At 49.0% G+C, this 18,441-nt stretch overlaps 1 protein-coding gene across 1 annotated transcript in view; it reads right to left on the reverse strand.

Moving 5' to 3' along the window:
* Positions 1 to 1,187: 1,187 nt before the first annotated feature.
* The window catches only part of ANTXR2 (ANTXR cell adhesion molecule 2), a 102,030-nt gene continuing 84,776 nt past the window's right edge, over positions 1,188 to 18,441 (reverse strand). Inside the window, exon 17 of the mRNA XM_074588511.1 lies at positions 1,188 to 3,055. Within this exon, the coding sequence (XP_074444612.1) occupies positions 3,017 to 3,055 (39 nt within the window). The 3' untranslated portion in view covers positions 1,188 to 3,016. The remainder of the gene's footprint in view (positions 3,056 to 18,441) is intronic.

Raw genomic sequence — 18,441 nt, forward strand, 5'->3', positions numbered from 1 at the left:
GATACCAACAGTGTTCTCGGGACACGGGCTTTGTGTCAGGAGATACCCAGGGTTTGAAACGGTGCAAGGGACGTTCTCCATTAACCCTCCCGATCGCGGTTTTCTCAAGCGTTTTGAGCTCTCGTGCCAAGGAAATCTTTCTTCATGTCATTTTGAATCAGTGGATTTTAAAGTACTGTTACCCTGTGCCTTTGCCCCCCAAATTATTTGTGACAGATACTCCACACTGTATAATAATGGAACTCTTAGGGTATTATCTTCAGCTAAACGGAAAGTGTAACATACTGCGATATCATGCTGATGAGAAGGGAAAATCAATGTAGATACCTGAAATACGTTTCTGCTTGGTATCAGCCACTCTGTGAAAAATTGCGCGTTCCACAGTTTTTAATGAATATGGATAGACGGCTGGAGAGGAGAGAGGATTATTAGTGGATTTCTATTTCTGTGGCTCTGTTTGTTACAAATGTTCTTGGAGAGACAGCAGATACACGTGAGGGAAAAAATCCTCTTCATCTGCATGTTTTCCTGTTATGCAACACGCTGCTCAAAATGCAAGCCGGCAGTTCCACCACATCGCAAAAGAAGTGTCGCCTTTACATTAAAGACAAAGGGAAAGTTAGTAAAACGGGACAGAGCTTATTTTAACTTGGTGGCTGACGAGGTCGGTATTTCTGCCTGTACTGCCTCAGGATCTGGAGGAGCGGTGCAGAACCTCACCTGGGTCCTACCAGACCCACCTAGTTTTGGCTCTTCATCTCAAGCTACGCTGCAGAGTACAGAGAGGTTTAATCAGTGGCTTGAAATTAGCCCAAGACTCGTTGATGGTTGGGCTTTGGGGATAACATCAGCCTTTTGTACGCAACTGGGCTAACCCATCCCCAGCCACGGGCCAGGGCTATGGAGGCTGCCGTTGCGCGAGGTACGGGAGCGACAAGCCATCTCTGTGAGCACTCCGTCGTCCCGTCTATGTGACCGACGCTGGGTCCTGCCCGCGCTGGGGTCTCATGGGTTCTCGGGAGTGGCGGAAGAGCCGGGAGAGCCCGAGGTGGGCCGGGGCAGGCCCTTGGTGCGCCAGGGGAAGGCGGGCTGCCTTTGGCCGTGTAGCTGGCGGAGCGGAGGTGTAAGTTGTAAAGAGGACGGGAGGCTGGCGGGGAGGAGGAGAAGGAGGAAATGATCGCTGAAACTCTAGATAATAATTTTATTTATAGTCTAATGTGCACACATGGCTGTTGATGAGGCTACCGGTGACATAAATAAACTCAAGCAAAAGATGTAAGCGAGTGGATATATGTTAAGGCTTCTTTGGGCAGTGCCACGCATTTGGACATCGACCAAGAGAATTATTTATGTCCCTCGCAATTTCAATGAAGAGCACAAAGGAGATAATTAGACCAGGATGCCTCGCATTGCTCTTTCCATCTTGCGCACATTCATGCCCACCAAATGTGAAATGTTCGCCTTTTCCCCTCCAACGTGATGGTTGTTGAACTTATTTTTAGTGTCATTTGATAAGCCTCCCTGCTCGCAGAGAGACATCCCACTGACCCAGCCACTGGTCATTGTCTATACCAGTTCCCATCAAAGCGGGCGCGCTTTGTCAGGTTTCGACTCGAATATCCATTTTGCATCTGAAGTACAGTATCGAAAGTGACTGGATCATTTGAGCCTTTTTCTTCAGCTGCTCCCTCCTTCCTCCCCCACAGTGTTTCCGCTCACGCTAACATAATTTGGCATTGTCGACGTGACACGACACTGGTTTTTCTAAAAAATTATAATACATACATTGTCAACGTTTTGTGATGGCCGGCGCTCCCCTATATTTAATTTCTAAATTGATGGAAGGAGGTCTTTTTCCACTGCTGGATCCTAACCAACGCTCGGTGCCCCCTCAAACCGAGTAATGCACATACAGTAATAGGTCATTCAATGTCAAAAGGCATAAAAAAGATGAGCAAAATCTTCACAGGCTGCTGCTTGCTGTTGCCTTTAATTATATTAATTAAACTTTGAAATTCTCATGCAAAGAGAGTTGCTGGCTTGTGACGCTGAAGAGCCCTTGGAGATTCGGGGGGGGGGAACCCTGAGATACCAGCTTAGTGGCTACTGCTTTTTTTAATCTAAAAAAAAAAATAAAATACATAAGCCTACGACTGCTAGGTATGTTTATAGATGATGATGTTTTATGCGCTACTGAACTCTGAATGCAGGAAAGGGGAAAAAACCACCAGCCACAGTGTCAAGGTCTTGAAGCATCAGTCCCTCAAACTCCGCTCAAGATCTCTGGTTACAGGCTGTCTTCCCGTGGAATAACGCTCTATTAATTTTCTTCCTGTCCCGGGTGCATAATGAAAGAAAGGTGTCTTCAGAAACTAAAGGGCAAAGTCTTGCTTGCTACCAATACCTTGAGGCATCCTGTCTACATTTTGTCATGCGTGTGCACTTTTCAGTGTTAGAATGACAAGGTTTCCAGTCAGAAGGTTCCCGTAAGGCACGATGCGATGGGAGCCTCGCGAGGGTTTGCGATCTGACATGGCTGTAAGGCATCGGCTCCTGTGCTTGCTTAGCCTGGTGGGAATCGCTCCCCTCCGCCTTGGGCGAGTAGTCCCTGCTTAAATAACACGTGCCATCGCTGCATCTGAGGAACTTTGCATCTCCGCTAAGAGCGCATTACGTCCTGAGAATCTGTAGTCCTTAAAAAAACCATAAAGTAACAAAAGTAGAAAAACATTGTCATCTTTGGTGTCTGTGTTCTCCCTTCTGTGGTGTATGAAAGCACGGGCATGCAGGTCACCGCCGCTCGTCCCCTCCCTGCGGGAGATGGGAGAGTGTCAGCGCACCGGGGTGGGAGCGGGAGCGGGTACGGCGACGCCGGCTCCTGGCAGCGGGGATGCGGGGACCTTCGGAGTTCGGGCTTGAGGATGAGCCAAGAAATGCAAGGAAGCGCTCGGTTCTCTCTGCTTGTCGAACAGTGGCGATGTTGCTGTCTCTCCTCCCGGTGTCCTCTTCTCCTCTGCTACTGAGACGGAACTCGGGTGAAGTTGATACATCGGCCCTGAGGGGGAACAGAGAGAAGCTCTTATTGGTGGAGTAATAAATGCAACCAAGGTTCTCCAATGCTGAATATCAGATGCTAGAAGAAGGCTGTAATTTAAATTCAGATGTTTGTGAAAATAACGTACCCATGAAAAACCTTTTAAGAATTAATGGAAATTATCCGGAGCGAGGCACTGCATTTGACTTACAAATTTACGATGTTAGGAAGGGAGCGATGACACAGAAGACCCATTTTGAACACTCCCAGGTCTTTTGTGAGGATCATTTACAGATTCTCGGTAGCAGCAGTGAGCAAACTCAAACCTATCTAAGCACGGTACGGGAAGATCACGGGGACGACAGATCCTCCCCACAGATCTCCCCCGAGCCAAATCCTCACCCCGCGCCGCGCAGAGAGATGTGACTGTTAGTTAGTAGGGTTGCTGCTGATTTGAAACTGTATTTTATTAGCAATAACTCGAGCTCTGCCTCTATAAACTCTGTTCTTACATTCTTTAAAATCGCGGTGCACCAAAACAAAAAGCGGTTTCTCTTGGTGTCGTACCAGAGTAATTACCATTCTCCCATAAATGGGCCCAGATTAACCTTGACTGCTTTTGGTGTAGCTGAACGTAACAAATCCACTAGCAAAAATCGTGACCGCTTTTTATTAATTTGGGATGAGCACTAAAAATCACCGGTCACTTCTCGGAGCTTATTTAGATGCCCAAACAACTGATCATGGGATTCTGAAGTAGGGTGTAGTCCCAACAGAGCAGCTCTCCTGGGCACGGCAGCGATGACGCTCCTTGCTGTGATGGACGAAGCCAGCTTTCGGAGAGCCGTTGTTCAGGCTTCTCCGCCCGGAGACGGGGATTCTCCGAGGTGGAAGTATTAGGTACTTGTTTGCCAAGATGTGCAGTACAATTAGGGGATGCCAGCCGGTACCGTGTGTTTTGGTGTGAGGTTCTGATGAGGGAGCCCCCCCACCGGCTGTGCCCAACACCCCGTCCCGCAGCGGGACCACAGCACCGTGGGGAGACCCTCGAGGGTGTGCAGGGGTGCGGGTCTCACGAGAGGGATTTTACGTGAAAGCTTCCTCAAAAGGAAAAAAGCTCAACATGTTTCCTTGCCTCTGTCTCCTTCAGTTCCTAGTCGAGGACTCTGAAATTGCCGTGTCTGTGAAGCAATTTCTAAGAGAACTGTCAAGATGGTGCCAGGGAAACTGCTCGTTTGGGAAGAGGCAGCTGTGCTTACGCGTGAACCCGGACTTCTTTCTAACGATGCGTGGCTGGGGCAGAATTGCCGCTCTCTTCTTAAGAGATGATGGCATCACCAGATGAACTTAGGGCTGAATTTCATATTCCCTTCGTTGCTTTATTTCGGTGTGAATGCTTTACGGGGTAATGGGGAGGGCGATGGCACACAGCGTTACTTGGCATTGCTCGAGCAAGCCTCGGCCGGCACCTGCCCCTGGGTGGCACGAAAGGGCCAGTGCTGTCATCAAGGGATTGTCTCTCCTCGTGATGCTGCTCCTTTCAGCTGCATGATAAACGTAAACCTGGTGACTAGGTGGGTACGGTAACTGTAGTAACTTCTCGTAGCTACCGTCTGTATTACGAACGCGGAAGAGATGCCGAGAAATCAACCCAGAGTGCAAAGAGGTGCCTTTAAGGCAAAGTGTAATAGGCCTGGACATCTTCACGTGCCTTCCCATTTGCTGGGTTGGTTTGTTCTTTGTTTTTTTAATTAAACAACATACCAAAATGAATCCTGGCGTAGAAGCAAAGTACTTCTGGAGCACCGAATCCAGAAGCGCTGTGCGACTCTGACGAGGGAGCTAATGTCAAATGCACGCTGCCAGCCAGGGTGTCTACATCCCAGTTCATGCCACAGTGGAAAAACAGCACTGCGGAGCGTGAGCAGAAAGCAGGCAACGGGGGAACCGCAGTAGTTCCTCGCTGATATAATTAATATTGCGGTTTATCCATCGATACAAAATTTCTGCTGTTGTTTGTAGGTTTCTCACTGTTCTCTGAAGATAGGTACCAGTGCATGAATTTATACGAATTCCGGGCAAATGATGTGACTATTACTAATTTTGGTGTTTGCATTTAGAAGGTGTTTTAGTGGCTCAGTGCTTTACCTGATGTCTGAAATAATCACTGGAATCAAAAATAAGTTCTTCAAGGTCTGAGTGCATGAAGCCGGTGAGTGCCGCGCACGAAGAGGGGCCGAGGGTGTTTTTAGCTCTTGAGAACGGCATTAATGAACGCTGTAACAATGTCGATAAAGGGGCAGACTGGCCCCTTAGTTCTAGGGAAGACGGTGTTCTGTGGCCCTGGGAAGCATTTCCAGCTGAAGAGCCGTGTATAGAAAATTAGGGAGGCTTCCACCTGTGCCGGTGCCGGGATCCTGCCAGGTAGCAGGAGTGGAAGCGTCACCCCGCTCCCTGTGACACCGCGCCGGGGCTCCTGCTCCCTCGGCTTGGCTGGTCTGCCCTGACGTCTTGGAGCATCCATCGTCTGCTAAAGGCTGACCGTGGGTGGGAGATGATTTTTAACAACATAAGGGGGAAACTGAGCAGGAAAGGGAATATAAACCTGTTCCATATAAATTTGGACATCGTGAAGCCTTAAAATAAATACTTAGAGATGTTAACCTTAGGAGTTACACTGCATAGCTTTCACTAGAATTAAGACTTTCTGTTTTGTTGAAACACGTCTTCTCTGCCAGCCTCTAGTAAGGGTTAGAAGGGTTTTGGAACACGCTCCGGTGATGCTTCTTTTTGCCTTTTCACCCGAGGTAGAGTCACTTCCACTCTGAACCTACTCGTAGGCATTAAGTTGGTGAGTATATTGATGTACGATCAGAGAGCGCTGTAACCTGGGTGAGTTTATGTGCTGGCAACTTGGACTACCTTTTCTCATTTAAGAAAACTGGAGGATGAGAGGCTTCAAAGGAAAACAAAGCCTTCCATATAAGAAGCCATATTTTGTGTACAATGTGACGCTCGCAGAGGACAGAGCTGAAATCAGGATGTTGGAAAATACACTGAAAGTGCTAATTAACGAGGAGGTCAGGAACATTGTAGTGTCATTAACGGAACAGCAAATACTGCACGCCGGCATAGGAGAGACCAGCTTTTACGTTCAGGTAATGGGATGTGACAAGGTGCCTGGTTTCACAATACCTACACATGAAATGCATTAAGGAGCAGCTTTCGAGCCAACAGGAAGGGCTCTGAGCTTTCACTGTGCTTACAGTTTAAGTCTAACCGCCACAATTACCACGGATACCTTTCGTATTCTTATTTCTTAGCAAAAATAGGTACATGTGTATCAGCAAGCCTCTCTCTTGATCTGCTTGCCACAGTTCATTTCACGCACATAACTCTTTGCCCTAAATGCTGGCTTAGAGGGTCTCTCCTTCCAGGAGGAGTGGTTCCGGACACGGCAGGGACCGAGGAGATCTGTCCGTGAGCAGTGACCATTACGGTTCCCCGCTCACCTCCCACGTCTGTGCCCCAACCTCCTTCCTCCGGGACCGAGCGGGGAGGGAGGAGAAAAAGGCAGCGCTGCTCGGGCAGCCGGAGCCGTGCTCTGGTAACCCCCGCGGGCAGCAGAGCACCGGTGACTGGAGAATCTCCGCGCACCGAAGAAGTACCGACTGTCGCAACACTGGCAATGTCAGGCAATGCTAGATAATAACAAGTACACTCTCAGTGGTTTAAGCGAGATTTTAAACCATTCTCATTCTAGATGGACAAACCGAAGGAGGCAGAAGATAAAAGACTAATTTTGAATTGTTAAGGGTTTACCACTCCACATCAAACCAACGTGAACTGTAGGTTTTCATTGACTCGGAACCCGGGGTTTATGTCATGTAACCAACACCACTGTCTTTGGGCACGGCGGTTTTCAGACTTTGTGTGAGTCCTTCCTCTAAATGAATTTGAAGCTTCCTCTGCAGTGAGACCTATTTCGTTATTAAGACCAGCTTTTAGAAACAGAACTTTACATTTTTCTACTGATTAATCTGAACTTTACGAAAAGGACTATTTACTTAAATAGAAGCACTGTTTACCAAGCAGTAGTAGACTCATCAGTCTATTTTTGGCCTTCACAATTAAAACATGCTTGTTCTATGTAACTAATTACCCCAGTGAATTACCATCCGAGCAGCACTGCCATGATCCACCAGTTTGGTGAGTTACTGTTACGCTCCTGTCCCCGTACTCAATTAAACAATCAATACAACCAATTTGAAATGAGATGTATCGTGCCTTGTAAATCGCTGGATCATAAACCTTAACAATACCAACATGTAGTCAGTGTAAAATGGAACTAAATTAGTGGTTTAGGACCAGAGTAATTAACAAATGAGTGATGCAAGCATTTGGTGATCTTTGTGTGGAATACGGCAGTTGTCTCCATGCACCAGATTCAATAGAAAAGAAAACCCACCCCATCCTTAACTCTCGAAGATGCCCACAGGTACTGCAGGGAGAAGAATATGACAGGTATTTAGGAAAAAAAAAAAAAAAAAGAGGAAAGAGATCTAGGGTAAGGGTTTTAAGTAAGAAGGAATAATTTGGTTTGCCAGAAGAGCGACAGCGCTCCTCGCAGTGCTGCCTCCCAAGCTGAAACCGGGCAGCACAACTCTTCCTTTTCCTGCTTGAGAGGCTTTTCGTACTCACGTGTGAAATGCGACACTAATCGGTACCTTCTGAAGCTAAGGGCCTCGCTGCATGGACGGGGCTTTTCCAAAAGGAGTGTTTAATCATGGGTCGCATAATAAATGCTTTACGTTTCCTGGTTTGCTCTCCTTTATTGTCTTGTGTCGTTGCCCAGAAGGATGCAGTTGAAGGAAGTCAGGTTCTCTACACGAAACCTTGAACCCAGCCTCAACTTATGGATGCTGTCACAGAGTCCCAGTGAGACGGGATCTCCTTTCGGGCTGTGGGTCCTTCATCACAGCCTTCCTCCCAATGCCGCTGAGCCGACAGGCTCAGCATACCTATGCGCTGTAAGCAGTACGGCACGGGAAGTGGAAGGGACAGAATATCCTCAACTCGGAACAGGACCTCAAATCACTCGCTTAACATTTAAGTAGCTGGCTGCTGCTGGCAGTCATTGCTCTTAGGAGGGAGCTTTTAACCTACCGCCTTCCACCCACTGGCTCTGGCTACTGTTTGCTCCGTTGTTTGGCCCCGCTTGTCGTACCCTTCGGTAATTCAGCCGTCTGTAAAATGAAGGAGGGTCGGGGGGTGTGTGATGATGTCCAGCCACCCGGCCTGTGCTGCACTGTCTCTTCTCCAGTACTCTGCCGCTCAACCGTACCTTCTCCTTGGGCAGGACTGAATTTCTCTAACGTGCTGAGTAACTCTATATATAGGAAAAGGTTCCCTGTAGGCTGCTGAATTGTCCAGCATCCAAGTTAGGACTGGTAAGAACACCTGCATTTTCCAGAGAAGCACTTACAGCTCTGTTTTGTCCAGAGTAGTTGTATTACCCCCTATAACATACAATGTTGTAAAAGATTGGCTCATTTTGGCCTTGGAGGCTCAGGATCCTCCACTGCCTGTCACCGACATACCAGCAGGAACTGAGAACTGTGTGCTACCTGCAGCTGCAGCATCCCCGTAAAGAGAACATACATACGCTTTTGGGATTTGTCATTTATATGGCACTCGGGAGCTCTGTGCCCTCAGCCCAATTGATCAGCGCCCGCACAGCCGTGAGGAAGGAGAGGGGTTTAGCGTAATGGCACTCCGGAGACACACGTTTAGTCATGTCATTTATGTTGGCCCTGTCTCCACAGCATTATCAGAGCATCTTTCATCTGTGATCCCTGCTCGCCCAGCTCTGTCGTTCCCCAGAAAGCTGTCTCCTCAGGACAGCCTGCCCAGGCTGCTGGGGCAGCCGGGATCAGCGGGTGAGAAGCTGCTTTACCTGGTTCTGTTTCTTCTTACGCTTCCTCTCCCTGTGGCCCAGCCTGCAGTTCGCTTCTCTGTAAGGAACCAAAGTTGAGAGTATCGGGTTCTTCCCTGTAGCGCTTTCAGTAAAGGACAGGACCGTAAACCTTTTCTTCTTTGCTAATGCAAGGGAACAGGCAATTTCCTGCTTTCCAAACCTCTTTAGAATCATTAACTCCCAGTACAGAGCTTACCGGGGATAACGAACTCCTACGCGTGCTCCTGACCTGCACGCACTCAGCTGTGACAATAAAAGGGCCTTTAAAAGGAGTAAAACCGGCACGGATTCGGTCTAGGTGCTGAGATGCCAGCACCTTCCTCCAAGTCCTGTAACAGGAGCTGAACAGCGGAGGCTGTTTCCTTACCGGAGAAATCCCTCTGCTTGCCCTGGGCAGAGCCCGGTACCACGGAGCCCATGGAGCCAGACAGCAGGTTGTGCCCACGCGCCTGTGTGGGGCTCGGCAGCCAAACCCCGTGTTCTTACAGCCATCAAAAGGGCCAACAGTGATCTCCTCCCGCTGCAGCCGGCAAAAGCACCATTCACGAGAGCTAGTGTCACCTTGCCCCCATCTCCTGGGCATTAAAATTCTACTGGCATTAACATCCGTGCGCTTCTTTACTAGCTCCCCCGCTCGGGATGTATTTCACTGCTGTAACCATTATAATATTACGCTCACCTCATAAATATCCGTTGACAAGCTGGAGCAGACAACTGAAGTTAAGTTTATATATTATTTTTTTTAAAGATAGCTGATTTATATGTTTACTTTGGAAAGGGTTTACTAACCCACCCCTGTCCTGTGCAGCTCCAAGCAGTGTTCAGAGATATAAACTGACATCTCTCTCTCGTGCTTGCTCTTTGTCCCTGGCGACCGGGTAGTCCCTCGTCTCAGAGACCCAAGGAGCTCACAACGCTGCAAGAATTTGGACTTGGCTTTGCAGATCTGCTAGCGCAAACCCGTGTGCTCCGCTGCCGAGCTCTTAGCGCTCAAGCCTCATCCCTACAGATGTGCGTTTGTTCTATATAAAGCAAAACCATTTGGAGTTGTGGGAGTTCCCTGTCCTTGCGTAGGTGCGTTACTGCCCGCGGAAGCCCACCCCCACCAGGTTTCAGTGGCCGCGTGGTCACCCACCGCCATCCCCACGCAGGGCCACTAGGCAGCCGCACAAAGGGCAAGCGAGCAAGTCCCAGCCGGCGTCCCTGAACCACACTGTGGCGGGAGATATTTAGCACCTAGGAAAAGATGACTTGCAGTGCTATACACTGCTGGAAGTATCATTTTTCACAGAATAAATCAGCAGTGAATCTCTCAGAGGGATGATCCTGAACTGGCGTTATTGCTACAGAACCTGTCACTACTGATGCAGACATCAGGATCGTTTCTAGGGCTGCCCAGGGAGACTTTCTCCCCAAAAAGACTTAATTCATGGCTGAAACGTCACTGACAGGGATGAACTAAGCTCTGAACCCCAAGAACATCAACGGATGGGCTCAAAATCCTCCTAAAGTAACAACCACATAATAAAAAGAAACAAACTACAGATGAATAGCACTATATATTTTTATCCTAAGAAGGACTTTTTTTGTCGCTCTAGCAATTTTGCCGGTAACTTGAGATAAGCGGAAAGGCATATAACTAGTTTATTGTCCTCGTATTTATGTAATGTAGCCTCCTGAGCGTGCGTGCATGAACCTGATGATCTGTCCCAGCGATCTGGCGGTCCTCTAGGTCAACTTTCAAAAGTTTCATCATCTGAATTTCAAGGCCAGTAGTTTCACAGTGGAACCTGGCAGCAGCTGCCTCAAAACATGACTTTGAGGAGAACGTGCCAGCACAACTACAGGTACCTCAGGACCTGGGTCTGCCTTCACAGCCACCTTCCATCCCTTGGTCCTGCTTTACCAGGCAGTAACGTGAACATGGAGTACAGCGCAGAACAGGAGGACAGGGCTAATTTCTTTTAGAAGATAGTTCCTGTCGTTCTGCACCAAGTAGATCATGTATTTTAGAGTACAGGCCAACAAAACAAAACTACTCGTAATAGGTTCAAAATAGGTATTTTAAAGATACTGTGTAAAGATAGAAGACGTGTAATGGGTGGCCAAGAGTCTGTAGCTGCCGTGTCAGACAAGTATTGATCGAAGGAAAACGTGCAGCTCAGTTGTAGCCATCTGCCTCAAACTTTTACTTTAATATAAATACGCAGGGAGTATTAATGTGTGGAGAGAAACCCTGCAGGTATCTTAACCCCGTTCATGTGTTACATCTGATGTAATCCTAGTTCGGCAGTTCACTACTGTTGAACAAAATTGCTAAGTTCCGGTTTGTTGGTTTTTTTCAAGTGCCTGCAATTTAGGCGTGTTTTTGGTAAATCTCGTGTGGACGTGGTTTGCCGAACGCCTGGAGCAAACCTTGGCTGGTCAGAGCCAGCATGCATTACAAAATGCTGCTGTTGGCATCTGGCGGGGCCCGGGACCCGCTGCGTACACACGGTGTGTAGATGTAAATGACAATACTTGGTGCACTGCATGAGGAGTCAAGGGGTATTATCGGTAGTATTTTTAGTATGCTGGCGGCTTTGAGGAAATGCTATTAAGAACAGCTTTTCACCCCACTAATAACGCTTATTTTGTAACTGGACATATGGACATTTCGGCACAGTTGCTACGGCGAACAAAACCTTCAAAGTGCATGTTTACCAGTGGTGTAACCTTGCGAAAGCCAGGACCGAAGGGAGTTTGCAGCTCAATATGCTGTGTGGCACCCACGGGAGCGCTTCTGCCAAGACTCCCGTACTTGAGAGCAAAGACGCGGAGCTAGACTCTTGGCACTGTTTCCCCACCTTTGAAATTCCAAGTAACTTCCACCGAGTAATGTGAAAGGGAGCAAGCGCTCAACTAGTGTGAGCGTTTGCCCTCCTGCCTAGACAGGTTTTGGTAACGAAGAAGGGAGGGATTTGTCTTCCTTTGCCAAGTTTTCTGTGACTGCTTTATTCAGCAGTTCTCCAAATAAACTGCTGCCTTGAAGAAGAGCGCTTGTGACAAGCTGCCTCTCCTGCGAGTTGGCCTTCCAGGGCTGGGAGGAGGGAGCGCGACGAGCTGCTGAGCCGGCTGTGTGGGCCTTAGGGGGGAATAAAACTGTATGCATTTGTAGCATCTGCTTCAAAAGGAGGTTGTGGCAAATATTTTATTCAGCAGAGCTGGAGGTCTCCTGTCTCTAGAGGGCAGGAGTTTGTTGTTTTCCTCTTACGAGGCAAGCATTGCTTATGCAAAAGGAAAGGATGTGGAAATGGCCTGGAGAGTCCCTGTTTTTCTACTGCAGATTCTTTGGAGCGAGGGCCCCAGCGCTCTCTCCATCTGACCCTGGGCAGTCAGCAGCGCTTCTGCCTCCCTGGAAATACACCATGGCCTGGCAAGGTTTGACCCTTCTTTCCTGAAGGACACGTTCTTGTTTTCCCACTGCAAGCGCCTGCCAATGGAGGGCTCTTCTCCTTCAGCTCTAATTACGCCTGGGAAGGCAGACCACGCTTGTTCCCACTGCCAGAGGGAAAGTGACCTCTGTCCTGGCCGCCCTCCCAGCACACACCTAACCCGCTGCTGCCGCTCGCTCACGTGGGCGCCACAACCAGGACACTCCTCCCGTCATCCCCGTGTCCGGATGAACTGGGAGAGCCCCCTCTCCTGCAGCGAGAAGCTGGCGGGACGGGACTGTAAGGCTCCTTTCTGGGGAAGCTTTGAGAGCTCCTCTTTGATTTCTGCGCTATACGTGCGTCCCTGTGTCGGGATGTGGGTGCTGAAGGTTTTCTCGGAGATGTCTCCTAGCTCTTTGAACTCCTCTAAAACATGGATTCTGGGAGGCATCCTTGTCAGGAGTGAGTATTGCTGGGGATCCCGCTGATGTTACGGGAGGCCTCCAGCCAAACTGACAGCAGGCCTGATCTTTAGTGCCAAACGCTTTCCTCCTGTTAGCATCCTAAATGACTCCTTGAGTCCACTACAGCTTTTTTAAGAAGAGAAGACAGAATATGCTACCAGGTGCATCACATTTCAAGCCTTTTAAAATCAGAGGCACAGCCCAACCTTAAGCCCACTAAAACCAACAAACATCAAAACCTGGTGCTTTGGGGTCTTTTTCATCTAAAAAGGCAAAGAATATCAGAAATTTACAGTTCCTAGAGATGGCATCTCTAAAGCGAAAGCCAAGCATCGCCATTATTCTTCGTTCTTCCCCTCTGTGCAACTGCTCAAAGTGAGAAGATTGCAGTTTTTCTTTCTCTGAAATCAGAGGTAACAGCAGATAAACCATAACTGTCAGGACTCTCCGAACTCCTGTTCTCCTCCATCATCACCTCAATTCAGGGAAGTCCCCTTCAAGCTTCTCCTAACACCTCCTTCCTTTAGGAATACTTCCCAGTCTGCTTTTCCTGATGGCCTTCTCTAACCTGGCTTTTCTGAAGAGATGCTGTCATCTTCAAATGGCTCATCGATTCAAGAAGCAGATGCTTTACATCTGCAAAGTCTGTAAGTCAGACAGGGGTCGTCTTCTCAGCTCGTAATAGCAATAACCCGGCGTTCATACGCCACCCGAACACCTGCCCCGTTTGATTGGACAGTATCTGACTGGCACGTGATAATTACTTGTAAAGAGAGAAGTCGCCCTAATGACACAGCATTTAGGATGCTAGGTAAGTAATTTTGAAATAATTATCACACAATTATTATGAGGGAAAAATTCCATTTAAGAAATTCTGTGGGAAAACATGAATCTGTTTGAAGGCGTAGCTGGGGTGGAAGTGGACTCTCTTTGGAGGGGCACAGCGGGCGGGTGCAGCTCTGCCGCAGCTGCCAGCGCTCAGATGGCCATGGCTCCGTCACTGGCAGGACCCGCCGGAGCCTGGCTGTGCCCCGCGGATGCCTGCACTCACGCGGCGCGTAGCAGCCCTCTAGATGCCACTGTGATCCAGCTGTCACTTCACCAGCCCGGCCCTGACAGCGCTATCTGATCGCTGGATCCTTCTCAGCCATAATGAATTCAGCATTAACGACGCTGACCACGGGGCCCAGTAAAGGACGCGGATGCCAAGCTCTTTCCCCACCCCTCGACCCGTGTCGGCTTCCCCGCTACAATGAGTACACGGCAGCGAGCCCCTCTCCTTCCCAAGACAAACCCCGCAGCACATCATTAGGCGTTTGTTCTAATTCAAGTGGTTTAGTAATCATAAACTTCACAGATATTTGGACATCCCTCCACCCAAAAAACCCTTCTCCCTTCAGAGCAGCGTTAGAAGTGGCAGCTCCAGAATCCTCTGCCTTGGAGCGAGGCCCAAATCCTTCCTGAAAGCCAAACCCTCGCGCAACACCGTAATTGAAATGACCGCAGAATGTATTTTCTCCCATGGCCTGCTGCTTTAGACCTTCTGGATTAGGAGAGCGTCGAGTCTATGAAGCCGTCTGATTTACGGTCACGCACATCTCTGTCGGGCTGCCTCGCTCTCCGTTTGCAAAGATGTCTATTAATTGTGCGTTGGGCATATTTCAGACGCTGCTGATGTAGTGCTGTTGCTGCTGGCGTTACTGCTGGTTGAGGCCCTAGCCGTTGACCCCTGATCCACACAGAGCACGGGCGCAGAGATCGCAGTCACTAGTCCGCGAGGGTAACGAGCGCTGATTTCTGCTGCTAATATGCAGGGACCAAGGTGAAATGCCAAGGTGTGTTTCCGCATCTGTCTGGCATTTGAATGAGGAGCTGGTGCCTCTGTGCAGGAACACCAGCTCTTCCAAGCACACATGCAGCAGGTGTCTGTAGTAACTGTTTGCCAAGAGGTCTGTAACTCAGGAAGGCTTTTGTCCCGGATTATCTCGATGGCCAGCAGTACTCTCCTCACTGCCTCCTAGCAAGGCCTTTGCTAATCATTCCCTCGGATGTACCGGTGTCACCCGTGCCGGCTGCTGTTAGTTTTCAGGTGCTGCTTCTGATCTCCTGTGTCTTGCTGAAAATCAGGAATAGGTTCTTCGAAGTCAGCAGCGTAAAGCTCATGGAAATAAGATCAGAAGCTGGTCCTCGGATTGTATTATGACAGTGCGGTGTCTACCGCGGGCTCCTTTTGAGGACTACCAAGCAGTTGGCCCGTCACAAGCAGTGCTGGCAGCCTCTAGGATGCGGGCAGTGCACGGAGACAGTGCTCGGGTCCTGCGGCACTTGCACTCTTTTCCTTGCGCGTGGACTGGGGTACGGGCGGTGAAGTCTGTGTTCTCTGAAATAGTTCTTCCTCATTGGAAATCACTGTTGCAGATGTGCTTAGTGGAGGTGCTCCTGTTCTCTAGAAGCTAGGAGAAATGTCACATGGGGACACAGTCAAACTGCATCTGTTCTCTTCCCTGAAAGTTCTTCCTAAGCGTGCGTTAGCAGCCACTACTGCAAAAAGGATTCGGGCTGGGTCTTTTTCTGCCCTGAATGCTGAGGAAGGACAGGGTATTTATGGGCTGCAGAGCTACCCCCATGGGATTTGCTTCTGTCGCTGCAACACCGTCCAGATCACTTGGCTTGTAGGCACCTCTGCGCTGCCCCTCCTTCCTCTTCGGGGCTCTCCCAGAAACGCAGGGGAACGGGTACGCAGTGCTGGATTTTGTTCTGGCTTTGAGTTTCCACCTTTCCCTTTCTCCCTTTTACTGTGATCAGTATAATTTGTATAATGAGTTTGGTTTTTGGTGATGCTTTACTATACGTGTGCCCAGAGATCTTGGTATTAAGTGCATTTTATAAATTAATAAATAAATATGCTCATTTGTTGTAGAATTTCTATTGTTGATTTGGGAACAGTAAGCTCTTGCAAATCTCAGCTTTCACCTTGCCAATCACTGTATTCCTGTAAGTGCGCTGCAGTTATTTGGAACCTTTTCTGGGTTGGTGTTGGCATCCTTTTGCTAGATTACATTTATGCATTAGTACCATCTGTGCCTGCTGTACCTTCTGTGAGTTAGCCCTGGCCAAATGACTGGCATTTATCTGGAAGTGCACTAAAAAAAAAGAAAGAGAAAGAAAAAGAAAGGGGGGGAAGGAGGCAGAGAGACAGTAGGGATGGTGCCCGGAGCTTTATGCGCGCTGCTGGCACTAAGGGGTCTCGGGGAGGAAGAGGCGCCGGTGAGCGCGCACGCCTGCACCCGCGTCCCTCGTTGCAACTGCTGAGGAAAGCCGCCGTGTCCTTTGAGTCTTTCTCTCTACGTAAGAGCTGCTTCACCCTGTCGTGGTATTCAAATAAACTCTCCCTACCCTTGTTCTCTAAAGCAAAGACAACCTGGTAGGGCTTAAGAGAAAAGATTGCTGCGGTCCGAGGGCAGGTGATGGTCTTTTCCACTGCGTCTTGTTTCGGCTTGGTCAGAGGGAGTTGGGACCAAGTGATGCCTTTCGTCTGTCAGCTGGTATTGGTGGTTATTAACAGTATTGATTGCATGTAGGGATGTAGATGTCACCATACTGGCTTTATTGTTTTGCTTTCTCTTCACAGTCATCTGTTGGTCAAAAAAGCTTGGGTGTGAAATAGACTCTTAGGGTTTCTTTCCCATAAATAAAGGGCGAGGTGAGCATTTCCTTCTGTTACTGGTTTTTAAATGTCCGTTGTTGTCTTTGTTATGATAAAAGAAAAGTGCTCCCTGGTGAAAGTCAGAGAGTGCTGATCCCCAGCAGCGCAGTAACCTTCTCGGAGGGTTCCTGAGAAACGGGAGCGTTCTGCACAGGCCAAAGCTTTTCTCCTCCCCGTCTCGGAGCAGCCAGCGATACCCCGCTGCTGAGCTGCCATAGCCAGTCACGGACCACCGCTGGTCTCCCTCTCCTGGCCTGTCGGGGTGAGGGACCCCCGAGAGAAGGGGCTCTGCGCCCTCATCTCTCTCTGTGGGACAAGGGAAGGCTGAACACTGACACAGGGAAGGGAATTTCTGGCAAAAGCCAATGAAAGTATCACGGTCCGGGTCTGTCCCCGGCTGCCTCTGGACACAGAGTGACGGGCAGCCTCCAGAGCACCCCGCTGATCCCTGGGGTCTCTTCTTCCCCAGAACGGCCACGTCTGCCCTCGTCCAGAGGAGTGGCGTCTGGGCACTGAACAGACTGCGTCCTCTCACCCGCCATGGGGACGCCGGCACTGCCCACACGCGGGGCCCGCGGCTGGCGCAGCAGGTACAAAAGCAGCAGCGGCTGCTCCTGCTCGGCCGCGTGAAGGGCAGTTTGTCAGACGTGCTCTTAGGGGCGTGCTGAGCCTGTCTGTGCCCCAAAAATACTCACTGGCCTTCTCTTCTTTACACTTTGTGCCGTCTCGAACACTCTTACTTCGGATTTATATCAGGAACGTACGAGAAGAACTAGAGCTAGCTTTATAAATATTTATATAGAATAAATACATTTTTTTTTGTTTTGTTCTGAATGACCACTTTCACACTGTGGAATCTTTTCTACTAAGAATATGATATTTGGAATTCAAGATTTGCTTTTTCTTTCTTTCCATATGTTCTGTGTTAAACATATGCTATACTTTATATTTAAAAACTAGCAGCAGACTGAAAAAAATAGCCCACACCACAAAAATATGTTTGCTTCATTATCAAGAGCTTCTGGTTTTTTCGTATTTTTTTTAACACATGGGGGGGGAAACACCCTGGAGGACAATTTCAGAATGTGAAACTAACTTTTAAGAGCTGCGGAGAGAGCGAGCATCTGGTTCTTCGTTCGCAGTGCAGCTAAGGCTCGTCAGAGCTTCGAGCTATACGTTGCAGTAGAGGTGGTGGTCGAGTTGTCGCTGTCGTAATTAAGGCAGGAAGCCCCTCCACTCATCTAGGCACTGGCCTCTGCGTGCTCGGGTAATGCTTGGACTGGCCTCTAGCGAAGAACTGCGCTGACACACATGAAGCCAGCCTGGGACACCTCCGTCGGTTCCCAGCTTCTGACCCAAGAGAGCGTCTCCCCTCCCTCCCGGCGCGGGCTGGTGCGGCATCTCCCCGCGGCGCAGAGCCGGGCACGGCTGCACGCGGGCTCTCTCTGCCGTCGCCAGAGCTTGCTGCCCAAGCGAGCTTCCGTTTTTCTCAATCGGCAAGAAGAAAATTAACAATCACCACAAAAAGATCCGTGTTTAAGACTACGGAAATGGTACAGTATGTTTAAATCGAGGGAAGATTTAAAAATCCTGTGACAAATCTAATTGGTGAATTTAGGAAAGGAAACGGGGTTTGTCATTTGTCATATAAAAATGAAGTTAGGTGGCTGTTGCTATGGTGACGCCTTGTTTATTATACGGCAGAGTAAACTGTGAAAATGTGCTGCCTGAGAGTGCTTCAAAGTACCTACTTTTTTCCCGCCATTGTTTTAGGTCTTTTTCATGAATGTTTAATTTTCTGTTTGGGAGGGGAGCAGGAAATGCCCAGTCATCCTCTAGCTAGGTAT

This window comes from Larus michahellis, chromosome 5 (assembly GCF_964199755.1).
Source record: "Larus michahellis chromosome 5, bLarMic1.1, whole genome shotgun sequence".
NCBI lineage: Eukaryota > Metazoa > Chordata > Aves > Charadriiformes > Laridae > Larus > Larus michahellis.